The sequence below is a fragment of the Mesoplodon bidens genome (genome assembly GCF_964165515.1).
Source record: "Mesoplodon bidens genome assembly, chromosome: 14".
Lineage (NCBI taxonomy): Eukaryota > Metazoa > Chordata > Mammalia > Artiodactyla > Ziphiidae > Mesoplodon > Mesoplodon bidens.
This window is the reverse complement of record NC_138170.1, coordinates 57,748,034-57,763,837: the sequence shown is the minus strand read 5'-3', so window position 1 is coordinate 57,763,837 and position 15,804 is coordinate 57,748,034. Positions and strand designations below refer to the sequence as shown.

Sequence of the window (15,804 nt, the reverse complement as noted above, 5' to 3'; positions counted from 1 at the left end):
TTCTTAGCCACTAAGAATCCCAGAAAGGCTGACAAATTAGGGTTACAAACTTACAAAAGCAGAGTAAAGACTGAGGTTGAAAACAGGTATATTTGCAAATGTCAAGTCTAAATAATGAATAGTTAGTCCACCAGATTCCTCTTCCCATCTATTAAGGCCCAGCAATGACTCCTTCCCCATTCCTACTGGATAAAGACCAACAGAAACTGGACAAGGGGCTTCAGACTCACACATATCAGGAACAAAGGAGAGCAGGGGCTGGGAGCAGTAGAAGTCTGTGTATAACAATGAGTTCCTCAGCTTCCTTCACCTACTCATTTCTGGGACACTAAAAACTGGGTTTACACGCCACATCCCATGCACACACGGCTACGAATCAGCTTTAAGTGCCTTGCTCTTCAATGTAAACCAGAAGAGAAGGGTTACTAGACATTTGAGGGAAGCCTCCATCATGAAAGCATGAGTCTCAAAAGCTTTGGAAATCTTATAGAAAGAAGAACAAAAATGATTTTTGAAAAGTGACAGAAAATTAATGGATTAATCCAAGTGGTCCAAGATATAACTAATGAGTTCCAGAAAGAGAGAGCAGGAAAAAGTAAAGCAAAGAAATTATTAGAGAAGTAACGTAAGAATACTTCCCAGAACTAAAAGACATGAATCCCGATTGAAAAGCACAAATGCCAAGTACAATGAATAAAAGTAAAAATGACAAAAGAACAAACAAAAAAATTCTGAAGTACACCACCATGGAATACCAAACCATCAAAAAGATTCTAGTAGGGAGGGGTTACATTCAAATATAATGTGTTGACAGTTTCAGCCATATTTGGAGCCCATCAGCTGCCCAGCCCCCCGCCTCTCCACCAGTGTGTGACGCATTCTTTCCACATCTACCTACATGAAAGCGTCCCTCTGTGATGAGGACGGGGTGGTGGTCCACACATAGTCCAGTGCCAAGAGGGAAAAGTAAGGTGACGTGAGCGGAGCCCTCTTGGCTGTGTGGCTGACACGGTCTTGCTGCTCAGGCTGGGTGTCAAGCCTAAGCATTGGCGGTGGGAGAGCCAAGTTCAGGACACTGGACCACCAGAGACCTCCCGGTCCCACATAATATCAATCAGCAAGAGTTCTCAGAGAGCTCTGTTCAATGCTAGGACCCAGCTCCACTCAACGACCTGCAAGCTCCAGTGCTGGACACCCTATGCCAAACAACTAGCAAGACAGGAACACAACCCCACCTACTAGCAGAAAGGCTGCCTAAAATCATAATAAGTTCACAGACACCACAAAACACACCACCGGACGTGGTCCTACCCACCAGAAAGACAAGATCCAGCCCCACCCACCAGTACACAGGCACCAGTCCCCTCCACCAGGAAGCCTACACAACCTACTGAACCAACCTCACCCACTGGGGGCAGACACCAAAAACAAGAGAAACTATGAACCTGCAGCCTGCAAAAACGAGAACCCAAACACAGTAAGTTAAGCAAAGTGAGAAGACAGAGAAACACACAGCAGATGAAGGAGCAAGGTAAGAACCCACCAGACCAAACAAATGAAGAGGAAATAGGCAGTCTACCTGAAAAAGAATTCAGAGTAATGATAGTAAAGATGATCCAAAATCTTGGAAACAGAATGGAGAAAATACAAGAAATGTTTAACAAGGACCTAGAAGAACTAAAGAGCAAACAAACAGTGATGAACAACACAATAAATGAGATTAAAATTCTCTAGAAGCAATCAATAGCAGAATAACTGAGGCAGAAAAACGGATAAGGGACCTGAAAGATAAAATATGGAAATAATTACCACAGAGCAGAATAAAGAAAAAAGAATGAAAAAAATTGAAGACAGTCTCAGAGACCTCTGGGCCAACATTAAATGCACCAACATTTGAATTATAGGGGTCCCAGAAGAAGAGAAAAAGAAAGGGACTGAGAAAGTATTTGAAGAGATTATAGTTGAAAACTCCCCTAATATGGGAAAGGAAATAATCAAGTCCAGGAAGCACAGAGAGTCCATTACAGGATAAATCCATGGAGAAACATGGCAAGGCATATATTAATCAAACTATCAAAAATTAAATCCAAAGAAAAAAATATTAAAAGCAGCAAGGGAAAAGCAACAAATAACATACAAGGGAATCCCCATAAGATTAACGGCTGATCTTTCAGCAGAAACTCTGCAAGCCAGAAGGGAGTGGCAGGACATATTTAAAGTGATGAAAGGGAAAAACCTACAACCAAGATTATTCTTCCAAGCAAGGATCTCATTCAGATTCAAAGGAGAAATTAAAACCTTTACAAACAAGCAAAAGTTAAGAGAATTCAGCACCACCAAACCAGCTTTACAACAAATGCTAAAGGAACTTCTCTAGGGAGGAAACACAAGAGAAGGAAAAGACCAACAAAAACAACCCCAAACAATTAAGAAAATGGTAACAGGAACATATATATCGATAATTTCCTTAAATGCAAATGGATTAAATGCTCCAACAAAAAGACACAGACTGGCTGAATGGATACAAAAACAAGACCCATATATATGCTGTCTACAAGAGACTCATCTCAGACCTAGGGACACATACAGACTGAAAGTGAGGGGATGGAAAAAAATATTCCATGCAAATGGAAATCAAAAGAAAGCTGGAGTATCAGTTCTCATATCAGACAAAATAGACTTTAAAATAAAGACTATTACAAGAGACAAAGAAGGACACTCCATAATGATCAAGGGATCAATCCAAGAAGAAGATATAACAATTGTAAATATTTATGCACCCAACAGAGGAGCACCTCAATACATAAGGAAAATGTTAAAAGTCAGAAAAGGGGAAATTGACAGTAATACAATTATAGTAGGGGACTTTAACACCCCACTTTCACCATGGACAGATCATCCAAAATGAAAATAAATAAGGAAAACAAGCTTTAAATGACACATTAAACAAGACAGACTTAATTGATATTTATAGGACTATCCATCCAAAAACAACAGAATATACTTTCTTCTCAAGTGCTCATGGAACATTCTGCAGGATAGATCGTATCTTGGGTCACAAATCAAGCCTCGGTAAATTTAAGAAAATTGAAATGATATCAAGTATCTTTTCCGACCACAACGCTATGAGACTAGACAGAAATAAGAGGGAAAAAACTGTAAAAAATACAAAAACATGAAGGCTAAACAATATGCTACTAAATAACCAAGAGATCACTGAAGAAAACAAAGAGGGAATCAAAAAATACCTAGAAAATGAAAACATGACAACCCAAAACTTATGGAATGCAGCAAAAGCAGTTCTAAGAGGGAAATTTATAGCAATACAATCCTACCTCAAGAAACAAGAAAAATCTCAAATAAACAACCTAACCTTACACTAAACTAGAGAAAGAAGAACAAAAAAACTCCAAAGTTAGCAGAAGGAAAGAAATCATAAAGACCAGAAATAAATGAAAAAGAAATGAAGGAAACGATAGCAAAGATCAATAAAAACAAAAGCTGGTTTTTGAGAAGATAAACAAAATTGATAAACCATTAGCCAGACGCATCAAGAAAAAAAGGGAGAAGACTCAAATCAATAGAATTACAAATGAAATGGAGAAGTAACAACTGACACTGCAGAAATGCAAAAGATCATGAGAGATTACTACAAGCAACTATATGCCAATAAAATGGAAAACCTGGAAGAAATGGACAAATCCTTAGAAACTCACATCCTTCTGAGACTGAACCAGGAAGAGACAGAAAATATCAACAGACCAATCACAAGCACTGAAATTGAAACTGTGATTTAAAATCTTCCAACAAACAAAAGCCCAGGACCAGAAGCCTTCACAGGCAAATTCTATCAAACATTTACAGAAGAGTAAAACCCATCCTTCTCAAACTCTTCCAAATATAGCAGAGGGAGGAACACTCCCTAACTCTTCTATGAGGCCACCATCACCCTGATACCAAAACCAGACAAGATGCCACAAATAAAGAAAACTACAGGCCAATATCACTGATAAACGTAGATGTAAACATCCTCAACAAAATACTAGCAAACAGAATCCAACAGCACATTAAAAGGATCATGCACCATGATCAAGTGGGGTTTATCCTAGGAATGCAAAGATTCTTCAACATACACAAATCAATCAATGTGATACACCATATTAACAAATTGAAGGATAAAAACCATATGATCATCTCAATAGATGCAGAAAAAGCTTTTGACAAAATTCAACACCCATTTATGATAAAAACTCTCCAGAAAGTAGACACAGAGGGAACTTACTTCATCATAATAAAGGCCATATATGACAAACCCACAGCCAACATCATTCTCAATGCTGAAAAACTGAAACCATTTCCACGAAGATCAGGAAGAAGACAAGGTTGCCCACTCTCACCACTATTATTCAACATAGTTTTGGAAGTTTTAGCCACAGCAATCGGAGAAGAAAAAGAAATAAGGAATCCAAATCAGAAAAGAAGAAGTAAAACGGTCACTGTTTGCAGATGACATGATACTATACGTAGAGAATCCTAAAGATGCTACCAGAAAACTACCAGATAGCGTCCATAATTTGGTAAAGTAGCAGGATATACAATTAATACACAGAAATCTCTTGCATTTCTATATACTAATGATGAAAAATCTGAAAGAGAAATTAAGGAAACATTCTCATTTACCATTGCAACAAAAAGAATAAAATACCTAGGAATAAACCTACCTAAGGAGACAAAAGACCTGTATGCAGAAAGTTATAAGACAATGATGAAAGAAATTAAAGATGATAAAAACAGATGGAGAGATATACCATGTTCTTGGATTGTAAGAATCAACATTGTGAAAATGACTATACTATTCAAAGCAATCTACAGATTCAAATCAATCCTTATCAAACTGCTAATGGCATTTTTCACAGAACTAGAACAAAAAAATTTCACAATTTGTATGGAAACACAAAAGACCCCGAATAGCCAGAGCAATCCTGAGAAAGAAAAATGGAGCTGGAGGAATCAGGCTCCCTAACTTCAGACTATATACTACAAAGCTACAGTAATCAAGACAGTATGGTACTGGCACAAAAACAGAAATATAGACGAATGGAACAGGATAGAAAGCCCAGAGATAAACCCACGCACCTACGGTCAACTAATCTATGACACAGGAGGCAAGGGTATACAATGGAGAAAAGACAGCCACTTCAATAAGTGTTGCTGGGAAAACTGGACAGCTACATGTAAAAGAATGATATTAGAACACTCCCTAACACCATACACAAAAATAAACTCAAAATGGATTAGAGACCTAAATGTAAGACTGGACACTATAAAACTCTTAAGAGGAAGACAGGCAGAACACTCTATGACATAAATTACAGCAAGATCCTTTCTGACCCACCTCCTAGAGAAATGGAAATACAAATAAACAAACAGAACCTAATGAAACTTAAAAGCTTTTGCATAGCAAAGGATACCATAAAAAAGACGAGAAGACAACCCGCAGAATGGGAGAAAATATTTGCAAACGAAGCAACTGACAAAGGATTAATCTCCAAAATATACAAGCAGCTCATGAAGCTCGATGTCAAAAAAACAAACAACCCAATCCAAAAATGGGCAGAAGACCTAAATAGACATTTCTCCAAAGAAGATATACAGATGGCCAACAAACACATGAAAGGATGCTCAACGTCAGTAATCATTAGAGAAATGGAAATCAAAACTACAATGAGGTAACACCTCACACCTGTCAGAATGGCCATCATGAAAAAATCTACGAACAATAAATGCTGGAGAGGGTGTGGAGAAAAGGGAACCCTCTTGCACTGTTGGTGGGAATGTAAATTGATACAGCCACTGATATGGAGAACAGTATGGAGGTTCCTTAAAAAACTACAAATAGAACTACCATACGACCCAGCAATCCCACGACTGGGCATATACCCTGAGAAAACCATAACTCAAAAAGAGACATGTATCACAATGTTCCCTGCAGCACTATTTACAATAGCCAGGACATGGAAGCAACCTAAGTGTCCATCGACAGATGAATGGATAAAGAAGATGTGACACATATATATAATGGAATATTACTCAGCCATAAAAAGAAACAAAACTCAACTATTTGTAGTGAGGTGGATGGACCTACAGTGTATTCTATAGAGTGAAGTAAGTCAGAAAGAGAAAAACAAATACTGTACGCTAACACATATATATGGAACCTAAAAAAACAAAATGGTTCTGATGAACCTAGAGGCAGGATAGGAATAAAGACGCAGACGTAGAGAATGGACTTGAGGAAACGGGGAGGGGGAAGGATAGCTGGGACGAAGTGAGAGAGTACCACTGACATGTGTACACTACCAAATGTAAAAAGACAGCTAGTGGGAAGCAGCTGCATAGCACAGGGAGATCAGCTCGGTGTTTTGTGACCACCTAGAGGGGTGGGAGGGAGATGCAAGAGGGAGGGGATATGGGGATACATGTATATGTATAGCTGATTCACTTTGTTATACAGCAGAAACTAACAGAACACTGTAAAGCGACTATACTCCAATAAAGATGTTAGAAATAAAAATCATGTGTCATAATGGCATCAGTTTCCATCAACATCAGAGAAAAGACACTAGAGCAATGCTTCAAAAATTCCAACCTAGAATGCCATATTCATCCAAATTATCAATCGTGTGTGTGTGAGGCTAGACGTGCAGAATCTCAAAAATTTTTATCCCTCAAATTTCTCAGGAAGTTATCAAAACGTGAGAGAGGGAGAAATTTATGAAGAAGGAAGAAGACTTGGATTCCAGGAAATGAATTCCCAAGGCGAAGCTATGGAAAAAACCTAGAAAATAAACATTTCAGATTGGAATAGGAGGGAGGAGGACCCCAGGAAGACTTAACTTTAATAAAAACAAAACAAAACAAATTAAAACAAAGCAAAAAAACCTCCCAAAATGAGGACTATTTATGGCTTGGAAAATTATATAGAGGCACCTTTCAGATTGCAGAATATGGGGAGGTATGGAAGTCTTGGCCAGGGATAAAAAATACAGTAAATAAAAAATGAAGAAATTATTAGATATAAGAAAAAAATTTTAAGACAGTAAGTGTAATAGTAGTATAATAAGTGACTCAGCAAGTACAATGAAAGGATAAGAAGACTGAATAATGAATGAAGAGAACTATTAATAAAATCTTCACCTATTGTAACACAAAGCCTATAAATAATAATAATGCTACAGATGGCAGAAGACACAACTAGAAGAATTTATCAGTCTCTTTAGCACTACTTGACTTTTAAAGTATGTACCTGTTTGATAAAAAGACAAGTATTAAAAATGATATACATCATATCTTAAATATGAAAAGAAGTCATCCAGATTAGTGCTATCCCACTGCTGAGGAGGCAGATCAGGAGGGCATTGGGGGAGGAATGGTAGCACTTAAGCTGAAGAATATTAAGATTTCCAGAGTGCCGTTACTTCAAGGGAATCATGTGAGCAAAAAAAGCTCTATACCTATCCACCACTATATGCACAATGACTAACAGTATATCTGGCACATAGTAAGTGGTAGAAACATTTATTGAACAAATAAATGAATGAATAAGATAGTTTGTATAGAATGATCAAAGAACACCCAGCAGACAAATATGGCTAGAGAGGAAGGTCTGTGGAGGCAACTAGTAGAACTTAAAGTTAATGAGGTAGGGACTTGCCTGGTGGTGCAGTGGTTAAGAATCCACCTGCCAATGCAGGGGACATGGGTTCGATCCCTAGTCTGAGAGGATCCCACATGACGCAAAGCAACTAAGCCCGCGTGCCACAACTACTGAAGCCCGTGCCTAGAGCCTGTGCTCTGCAACAAGAGAAGCCACCGCCATGAGAAGCCCATGGACCACAACGAAGAGTAGCCCCCACTCGCAGCAACTAGAGAAAGCCCGTGTGCAGCAATGAAGACCCAACACAGCCAAAAATAAATAAATAAATAAAATTAATTAAAAAAAATAAAGTTAATGAGGCAGACAGAGGCCAGACACTGGAAGACTCCAAATGCCAAGAAATATGTACTTGATCTTGTGTGCAACCAAGATATGTCAAAAAGTTTTGAGCTAGGGAATACTGTGAGTAAGATAATGTTGAAAAATTCGTCAGAATACGGACTAATCTGTGAAAATACATGTAATATGTGTAGGACCAAGAGTTGGGTTTTTTTTTGGGCAAAACTGGAACTATATCAAGGTTTCTAAAAGTATATCAATCTTTAAAGCCCTTTCCACATAATAAAAAATAGTATGGTAGAATATTCTATGGCTATGTATTGTAATTCATCCAAAAGTGTATATGCCTAAATTACTTAGCCTGTTGCTGACCTCCTTAATCTGTTTTAGTCCTAATAATTTTGACCATTCAGTCTATTTTTTTAATAAACGCTGCATACAATAATGATAGAAAAAAAAAGTTAAATTATCAATTAAAATACAATTACCAATATGGTGTACCAATGAAAGACTTCCGTTTAGCAATTGTAGCTGTTATCTGAGCAGACACTCCAAAATCAGCTATTAAAAAAAGAGACACGTTTAGAAAATAAAATAAAGTAAAATTATTTAAAAGTAACATGAGAAATTTTTAATAATTATTTCCATTAAATTAATTTCACAGAAATGAGATATTCTCAAACATCACATTAAAATTTGTAACTCTAATGGACTAGCATTAAAATATCACAAAATAGTGCGTATGACAGCCAAATGGATTCCCATACATCCCCACACGAATCAAATGACAACAAAAGTCAAGATCAAATAATTTTGATGAGGAAGAGACAACTGAGAGAATCTAACCTGCCAGATTTAATGTTATAATTTCTAATTCCCAGGACCTGAAATTCAAGGAAAATCACTGGAAGGGACCTGAAGTAGGAATACATTCCATTCACTTCCTGCCATACACATAACAACTGACATTAAAAAAAACAAAATCTCTATTGGTAAATCTATCTACCGTGAAAAGACAAACAGAATATTCCCAAAAATCTTACCTTAGCAATATATTCTAATACCAATAACAATCACTGTCAAGAAATTTATTTTTATGTCAGTTGATTTTTATGTTGCTATTTTTAAGTATATTGAGTTCTAATATTTTCTAGTTTTTTAATGATGATTTCTAAATCTTTATAAACTAAGATATATTATATATAGGATGTCTTTGAGTAAGGCACATAATATTGACATAAATTTTAAATTGCAGATGGAAACTGTTCACTAAGCCATCAATAGTTAGATAACTGCTTTTCTCATATTTAGAGGTAGCTTAGGAAAATTTTATTATATGTAAATTATGATACTTTTAAATCTGATTAGTCCCTATTATAGGCTATAGGTCAAAATAGTTTAATCATATTTTTAGAAGATAAATATTTGCTTGAATTTTGATTTTATAGTGATATGTAGTTCAAAATAATTGTTTCATATTTGTTATTAAATACTTCATTTAATACCTAACAGACATAACTTTATTTATAAAGTTACTACACTGTACATGATTCCTGTCTTAAACTTTCAGATTAAGTTATTATTTAGGTATTGAACTGTTTTAATAACTTGACAATCAAAAGTTACAAAATAAAAGTTACAGTTTCAAATAAAGCACGATTCAGCATCTAAATTACATTCTTATATAACTAATACAGTGTTTTATTTTAAAAGCTTGTGTAAGCAGGTAGGATTTTTTGCATTATTGAGTTTTTGGCTTTTGTTTGTTTGTCTTATTTTTTGGTCACAAGGTAATCTCGTATAGACTTCTTACTAGAAGTCCCACTTCTAGGGTTAGAGGTGAAAGAATTTTTTAGGGATATTATTTCACTATATCTTTATAATGAATCTGTCCCATGTGAAGGATAGACTTTATCCCCACTTAAGAGAAGAAGAAATAGATACAGAGAGATTACATATGTCATGTCCTGCAGTGAGATTTCCACCTAAAGATATATCGATGCTGCTGAGGGAGGGGAAACCTAGCCCTATAGAGGAAAACATAAACTTACTATGTTTTGGAATAAATTTGTGCAAGTGACGAAATTCAAATTTACTTACCTAATTTCACATGACCATTATCCGTTAATAGAATGTTAGCTCCCTTCAAAGTGAGAACATTTTAGTTAAAGTAGGAAACATTTTATCAGAAAGCACATATAAAAGATTAAACATATATATTTAAAATAATCACAAGTGGCAGGCTTAAACCTAGAAATACTAATGATTTATAGTAGGCCCAATTAAAATGTTAAACCATTACATTCATAGGAAAATTTACTGTCCACTTTTTAGGCAATTTGACTATCCCTACAAACTGTTCTGCCTTGCAAAAAGCTGCTATTAAAATAATATGAATGTTATTATGAAAGTGACATATTAGTTTTAATCTGAATGCTATTTTCTTACTGATCAAGTGCTGTCACTATACTAAACTGTTACCTTACAATGGCATTATTCAGTTCCTTGAATTACATGTTAAACTTCATTGCCGTTTCCTGTCCAAAACCACCAAAACACATCTCCCTTTCTAGGTACTTAACATCAGTTGAACCAATGCTAATGTGTAAGACTGAACCTGACTACTTAGTCTGTGGGGCTGTCCATCCTAATGTGTCTCTGCCCAGAGTTTGGGGCCATTCAGTACATAAACAACTAGGCACAGTCCCACAGAATTAAAATGTCACCCGTTTGCATGACCTAGCAGCATTTTTATCCACTTTAGCTTCTTGACCTAAGCTCAAAGAAGAAGGTGATAATAACGACTTCATCTTCAAAAAACTGAGAGCTTTTGGAGGAGGTAGAAATACTGCCTCTCAAAGGTACTACAGGCTCCCCACCCCTGCCCCCCCTTTGGGCAACTTTTAAATGAGGAAGCAAAAGTAATCCGCTATGGTTCAGGATGCAATCAATTTTGTAAGTATAAGTTCGGGGTAACAAATACTAGGAAACCCCTTCCAGCCCCCAAAAGAGGAAGAAATAACCCAAACCTGCAGCCCTTGATATTATTGCAACTCTAAGGAGTAATGGGAGAAATGAGAAAAAGGAAAAAGAAACTAGAGTAGGGATTTCAACTTGAATTAGGCCCTAGCTATCTAGACTTCTGCCAGAGTCTTCAGTTTGGTCTTTCTCCAGCTCCAGATTAATTTTTCTAAATTACAGTTTACATCATGTCACCTGCACTTATGATGCATTCTTCCATCCATCCATCTAGGTGTCCATTCATCCCTCTCTGAGAGACTACTAGTAACCAGATGCTACTTCAAGCTCTGGGGTTAGAGTAATGAAAAAGTTCCAGCTCTCAAGGAGTTTACATCTAAGCAGGAGAGAAAGAAAATCTAAAAACGAATACACACACACACACACACACACACACACACACACACACAGATGAATGAATGAATGAACCAATAAATGATTCAAAGCCAGGTAGAGATAAGCACTCTGAAGATAAAGCAGGAAGGGAAGGCCTCCCTAAGGCAGAGATCTAGTTGAAGAGAGGGTGTAGAGTCATGCCAAAATCTAGAAGAACATTCCAGAAAGAGGTAACAGCAAATACAAAGTCCTGGAACCAGAATGAACTCAACATATTCCAGGAACTCCAAGTTTAGTGTGCCTAGAACAGAATGAGTAAAACGAAGAGGGGTATGAGATGAGGTCGGGGAGGAAAGCAGGGGCCAGATCATGCATAACCTTAATGGCCACGGTAAAAACATCTGAATACTGTACTGAGTATGATGGGAAGCCAATGGTGGTTTATAAGCAGGAGAGTGACAAGATCTGATTTACAAAGGTCACTTTGGTGTGAGGCAGAGAACTGACTGTAGGATCACTCAAGAATGGGAGCAGGAAGACCAGTTAGAAGGCTATTCCAGAAGTCCAGGTGAGATATAATATAATGGTGGCTTAGACAGGGTAGAAATAGTGGTGATGGCTAGAATCTATCCAATTAGGCCCGAACTCTGAAGTCCAGCACACGAGTTCTTGCATAATGGAGCACCAAACCTCCTGGCCGACACCATCTCCTATCACTCTCCTACATTCTCTTCTCTTCAATTATATGGTGCAGCCTTTATACCCCCTAAAATGACCCCACACTTTCTGACCTCCGTATCTTTGCTCACACTGTTCCTTCTGCTTAGAAGGCACTCCAACTTCCATTTCTGACAAAAATCTATCAATCCTTCTAGATCATTTAAGTGCCAATGACACAGAATCTTTCTTGATACATTTATCTTCTTAGGATCTCTCCCACCTTTGAATCCAAGGCTCTTTGCTTATGTCTTTTAAGTGGTTTATGAACAATACTTAAAGTAGAGGATCTCAGCAGGTGATCTGAGAGTCCAGTGAAATTTCATGCAAAATTTGAAGGCATGTGCATAAGAGCATTTTTGGAGGAGAGAGTCCATGGCTTTTATCAGAGACTCAAAGAGCACATGATTCCCACACCCACATACCCCGCAAAAAAGAGTTAGAACCTTTACGTTAGAGAAAACAAAAGGGGGAAAGAAAAAGCAGGAGGTAAGATGAATGAGGAAGAAGAAAAGAAAAAATAAATGAACAGAGAAAATATCCAGGCTGGGAAGACGGCAGTATCTTTGGAAATAACCTCAGAGTCCTACGATAGGAGTGGTTTACCACGGCATGCCCCGTGTACCTGCTCTCCTCTGCCAGTTAAAGACCAGCAGAAAAGGTCAAGGCTTAGTTTATCCATTTTTATACATTATTAATGACAGCTCCTTAAGATTGCCAAAGTTTACTACAATATTCAAAGCATGAAACTTCCTAAAGACTGTAACTTAATGGAAGCTATGGACCTGATTTACATTTTATAAATAACTAACTACAAATAAGCTAAAATATGTTATTAAAACATGAATCCACAATTGTACACTTTAAAAGGGTGAATTTTATTGTATGTGAACTGTATCTCAATAGAGCTGCTATAAAAAAATTAATAAACCCTTCAAAGTATCACTCAATTTTATTATAGTAACATATTAAGACAACAAATTCATCAAATAGAATAACTGATATAATTTTGCTCAACAGTTTGGGGTCAGAATATTTAAAAATTAAGAGAGGGCCATTAGGTAAACATACGATATATACCTTTATATCCCTGTGCATTTTTCCTTTACTGTGAAGATAGTATAATCCCTGGAGTTTCAAAAAAAAAGAAAAATTAACAAGACTTTACTACAGAACACACTTTGGGATTTAAAGTCATCAATGAGTAGTATTCTGACTTATTTATTTACTCATTACAGAAAGCACTAGTGATAATCACTTTATTTTACCAGAGTATCCGAAAAGATAAAAGAACTGAGAAAATGAGAGGCAGAGCTCAGTTTGAACCACTAATTTTCCTAAGGAAATAATTTTCACTAAACTCTGCAAATAGTTTGAAATAACGTTTTAAAAGTAAATATCCAGGGCCTCCCTGGTGGCGCAGTGGTTGAGAGTCCGCCTGCCGATGCAGGGGATACGGGTTCGTGCCCCGGTCTGGGAGGATCCCATATGCCGCGGAGCGGCTGGGCCCGTGAGCCATGGCCGCTGGGCCTGCGCATCCGGAGCCTGTGCTCCGCAGCGGGAGAGGCCACAACAGTGAGAGGCCCGCATACCGCAAAAAGAAAAAAAAAAAAAAAAAAAAAAAAAGTAAATATCCAATTAGTATCAGAATGAGTTTCAATCCAATAAGAATGCTTAATTTTCAAGCCTTTCTTTGGTATTAAGAGGAATATAAAAATAAATAACAAGTCCATAGTGCTTAAATTTTAGGAGGTACATTATGATACTGAAGCTTTAACGTGTTTATTTGCAAATATAATTTGAGTTTACTACACAACTTTGAAATGTATTAAATTCAGGAGTTTACCAAACTAGAATATTTAAATCCTTACTCTGCTTAACAGGTAATGCACAATAATTAAACATTTAGTTTAATAAAGAAATTACTTTTTAATTAACATTGAATTTACCTGTAGTGTTTCTCTGCTAACATATGCAATTTGCAGTTCTGACAGAGGTCCCGTTACTATAAGAGGAGAAAATTAATGTTAATAAAATTAGTCAAATATGTTTTTCAATAAGAGACAAAGTTTACAAGTTCCACTAAGCAATAGACTTAATATACTTAAATTCTACTAAAAAGTAAGCTCCATGAGGGCAGGAATTTTTAAAAATCTGATTTGCTCATTGTATCCCCAGTGTTTAGAACAGTGCCTGGCATGGAAAAGCTACTCAATAAATGTTTGTGGAATGAATAAAACATTGAAATAGTCACTGAAATTAATTACATTTTCATTTTTATACCTGATCATATTACCTCTTAAATGTTAAAAGAAAGAAAGCATGGCCAAGACGTTTAGCTAGTTTTTATTAAAGCTTTTAAAAAAAACTGACATGTAACATGTATTATTGACAAGGTTAAAAATCAATACTTTTTCCCTAAAATTATTAGCTTTATAGATATAAAATTAATACATGTTCAATATAAAAAATTCCAATCAACAGAGACAGGTCTTTTCCTTATCCAAACCAGTATTACTCAATAATAAACAATACCAATAGTTTGGCCTATAGTCTACCAGATGACTTAATGCATAGATGTTTTATATAGTACAGGTATGTAGTGCACAAACAATAAACATAAGTGGAATCATATCACACATAAAATTCTGAAACTTGCCTTTTCACTTATCATGGACATCTTTCCATATCAGTATACATAGCTTAATCATGTAATATTTGAATATTTCCTTTGTGCACATCTTTCAATGATGAAAAACATTTAAATAGTTTTCTCTTTCTCACTATTAAATCACTTTAGAATAAAGAAGTAAGTCAGGAGGGAAAAACTATTCTAGAAACTGAATCAAATTCCAACCATGAAATCACGTGCTAGACAGTGATCTCCCATTTACCTAAACTTAACAGCTTTGTAAAAATGCGTGGTTCAGAGTACTTGTATTTTACAATTGTGGAAGAGAGAAATCTGTTTCACTTAGATTCTTTTGGGGACAAGGCTAAGTTTAAATGAGGATAAACCATATAGTAACTAACTTCTGTGGCTTGTAAGCCTACTCTCATCCAGTAAGACAGGCCTTCTTGAGATGTGTGTTCCCACAATACAGCAAATAAGATAACCTGAAAACCCTGAAAGTAACACCAGGAAAAAGAATTTTAAATAATCTTTTAAATGCCTAGCTAAGCTCATAAACAGTAAGAGACTTGTCCAGAAGCCAAACGCAAAAACGAAAATGAAAAACAGAATGGTGAAAATGACAAATAGTCTAGTTGTCTCTTAGGGGAAGGCCAATCTTAGTAAGCTAGGGCTTTAGTTTTATCCCCTACGTGGGCACAGAAGAAAAGGTTATAGCTCTGCAGAGGAAGAGTTAAAACAAACACCCACATAAAACCAGAATCCTCAAAAAATAGCAGACTAGCACCAGGAGATGACTAGGGATTTGTGTGTCACGGCCTGGGATCTGGACAAGAGAAAAAATGTTTCCTCTTAGAATTTAAAAGGCCTCTTCTTCACTCAGGTTTAGGGTTCAAATATAGATAGAAAACAATGAGGTCACTGGGGTCCCAGGGAAAAAAAAATTCAACACTGTCAGAAGGACACACTCTCAAAAGCCATACAGAATTCCCCCTGAAGATGATCTCAAAATTATGAAACAAATGAGAAAAAAAATTCACCATAAATGATATAACAGAATGCATAAAGTTGTTAAAGGACAATATTAAACAGAAAGAAAAATGTT

The 15,804-nt window shown here is 36.4% G+C and overlaps 1 protein-coding gene across 2 annotated transcripts in view; it reads right to left on the bottom strand.

Annotated features, from left to right (window-relative positions):
• Nucleotides 1-15,804, bottom strand: part of MAP4K3 (mitogen-activated protein kinase kinase kinase kinase 3) — a 202,088-nt gene that overhangs the window by 62,944 nt on the left and 123,340 nt on the right. For both annotated transcript variants that reach the window (XM_081253508.1, XM_081253509.1), the window contains exons 5-8: nt 14,017-14,072; nt 13,148-13,195; nt 10,097-10,139; nt 8,485-8,557 (exon numbers count right to left, since the gene is read on the bottom strand). In XM_081253508.1, coding sequence (XP_081109634.1) covers nt 8,485-8,557; nt 10,097-10,139; nt 13,148-13,195; nt 14,017-14,072 — 220 coding nt within the window. The remainder of the gene's footprint in view (nt 1-8,484; nt 8,558-10,096; nt 10,140-13,147; nt 13,196-14,016; nt 14,073-15,804) is intronic.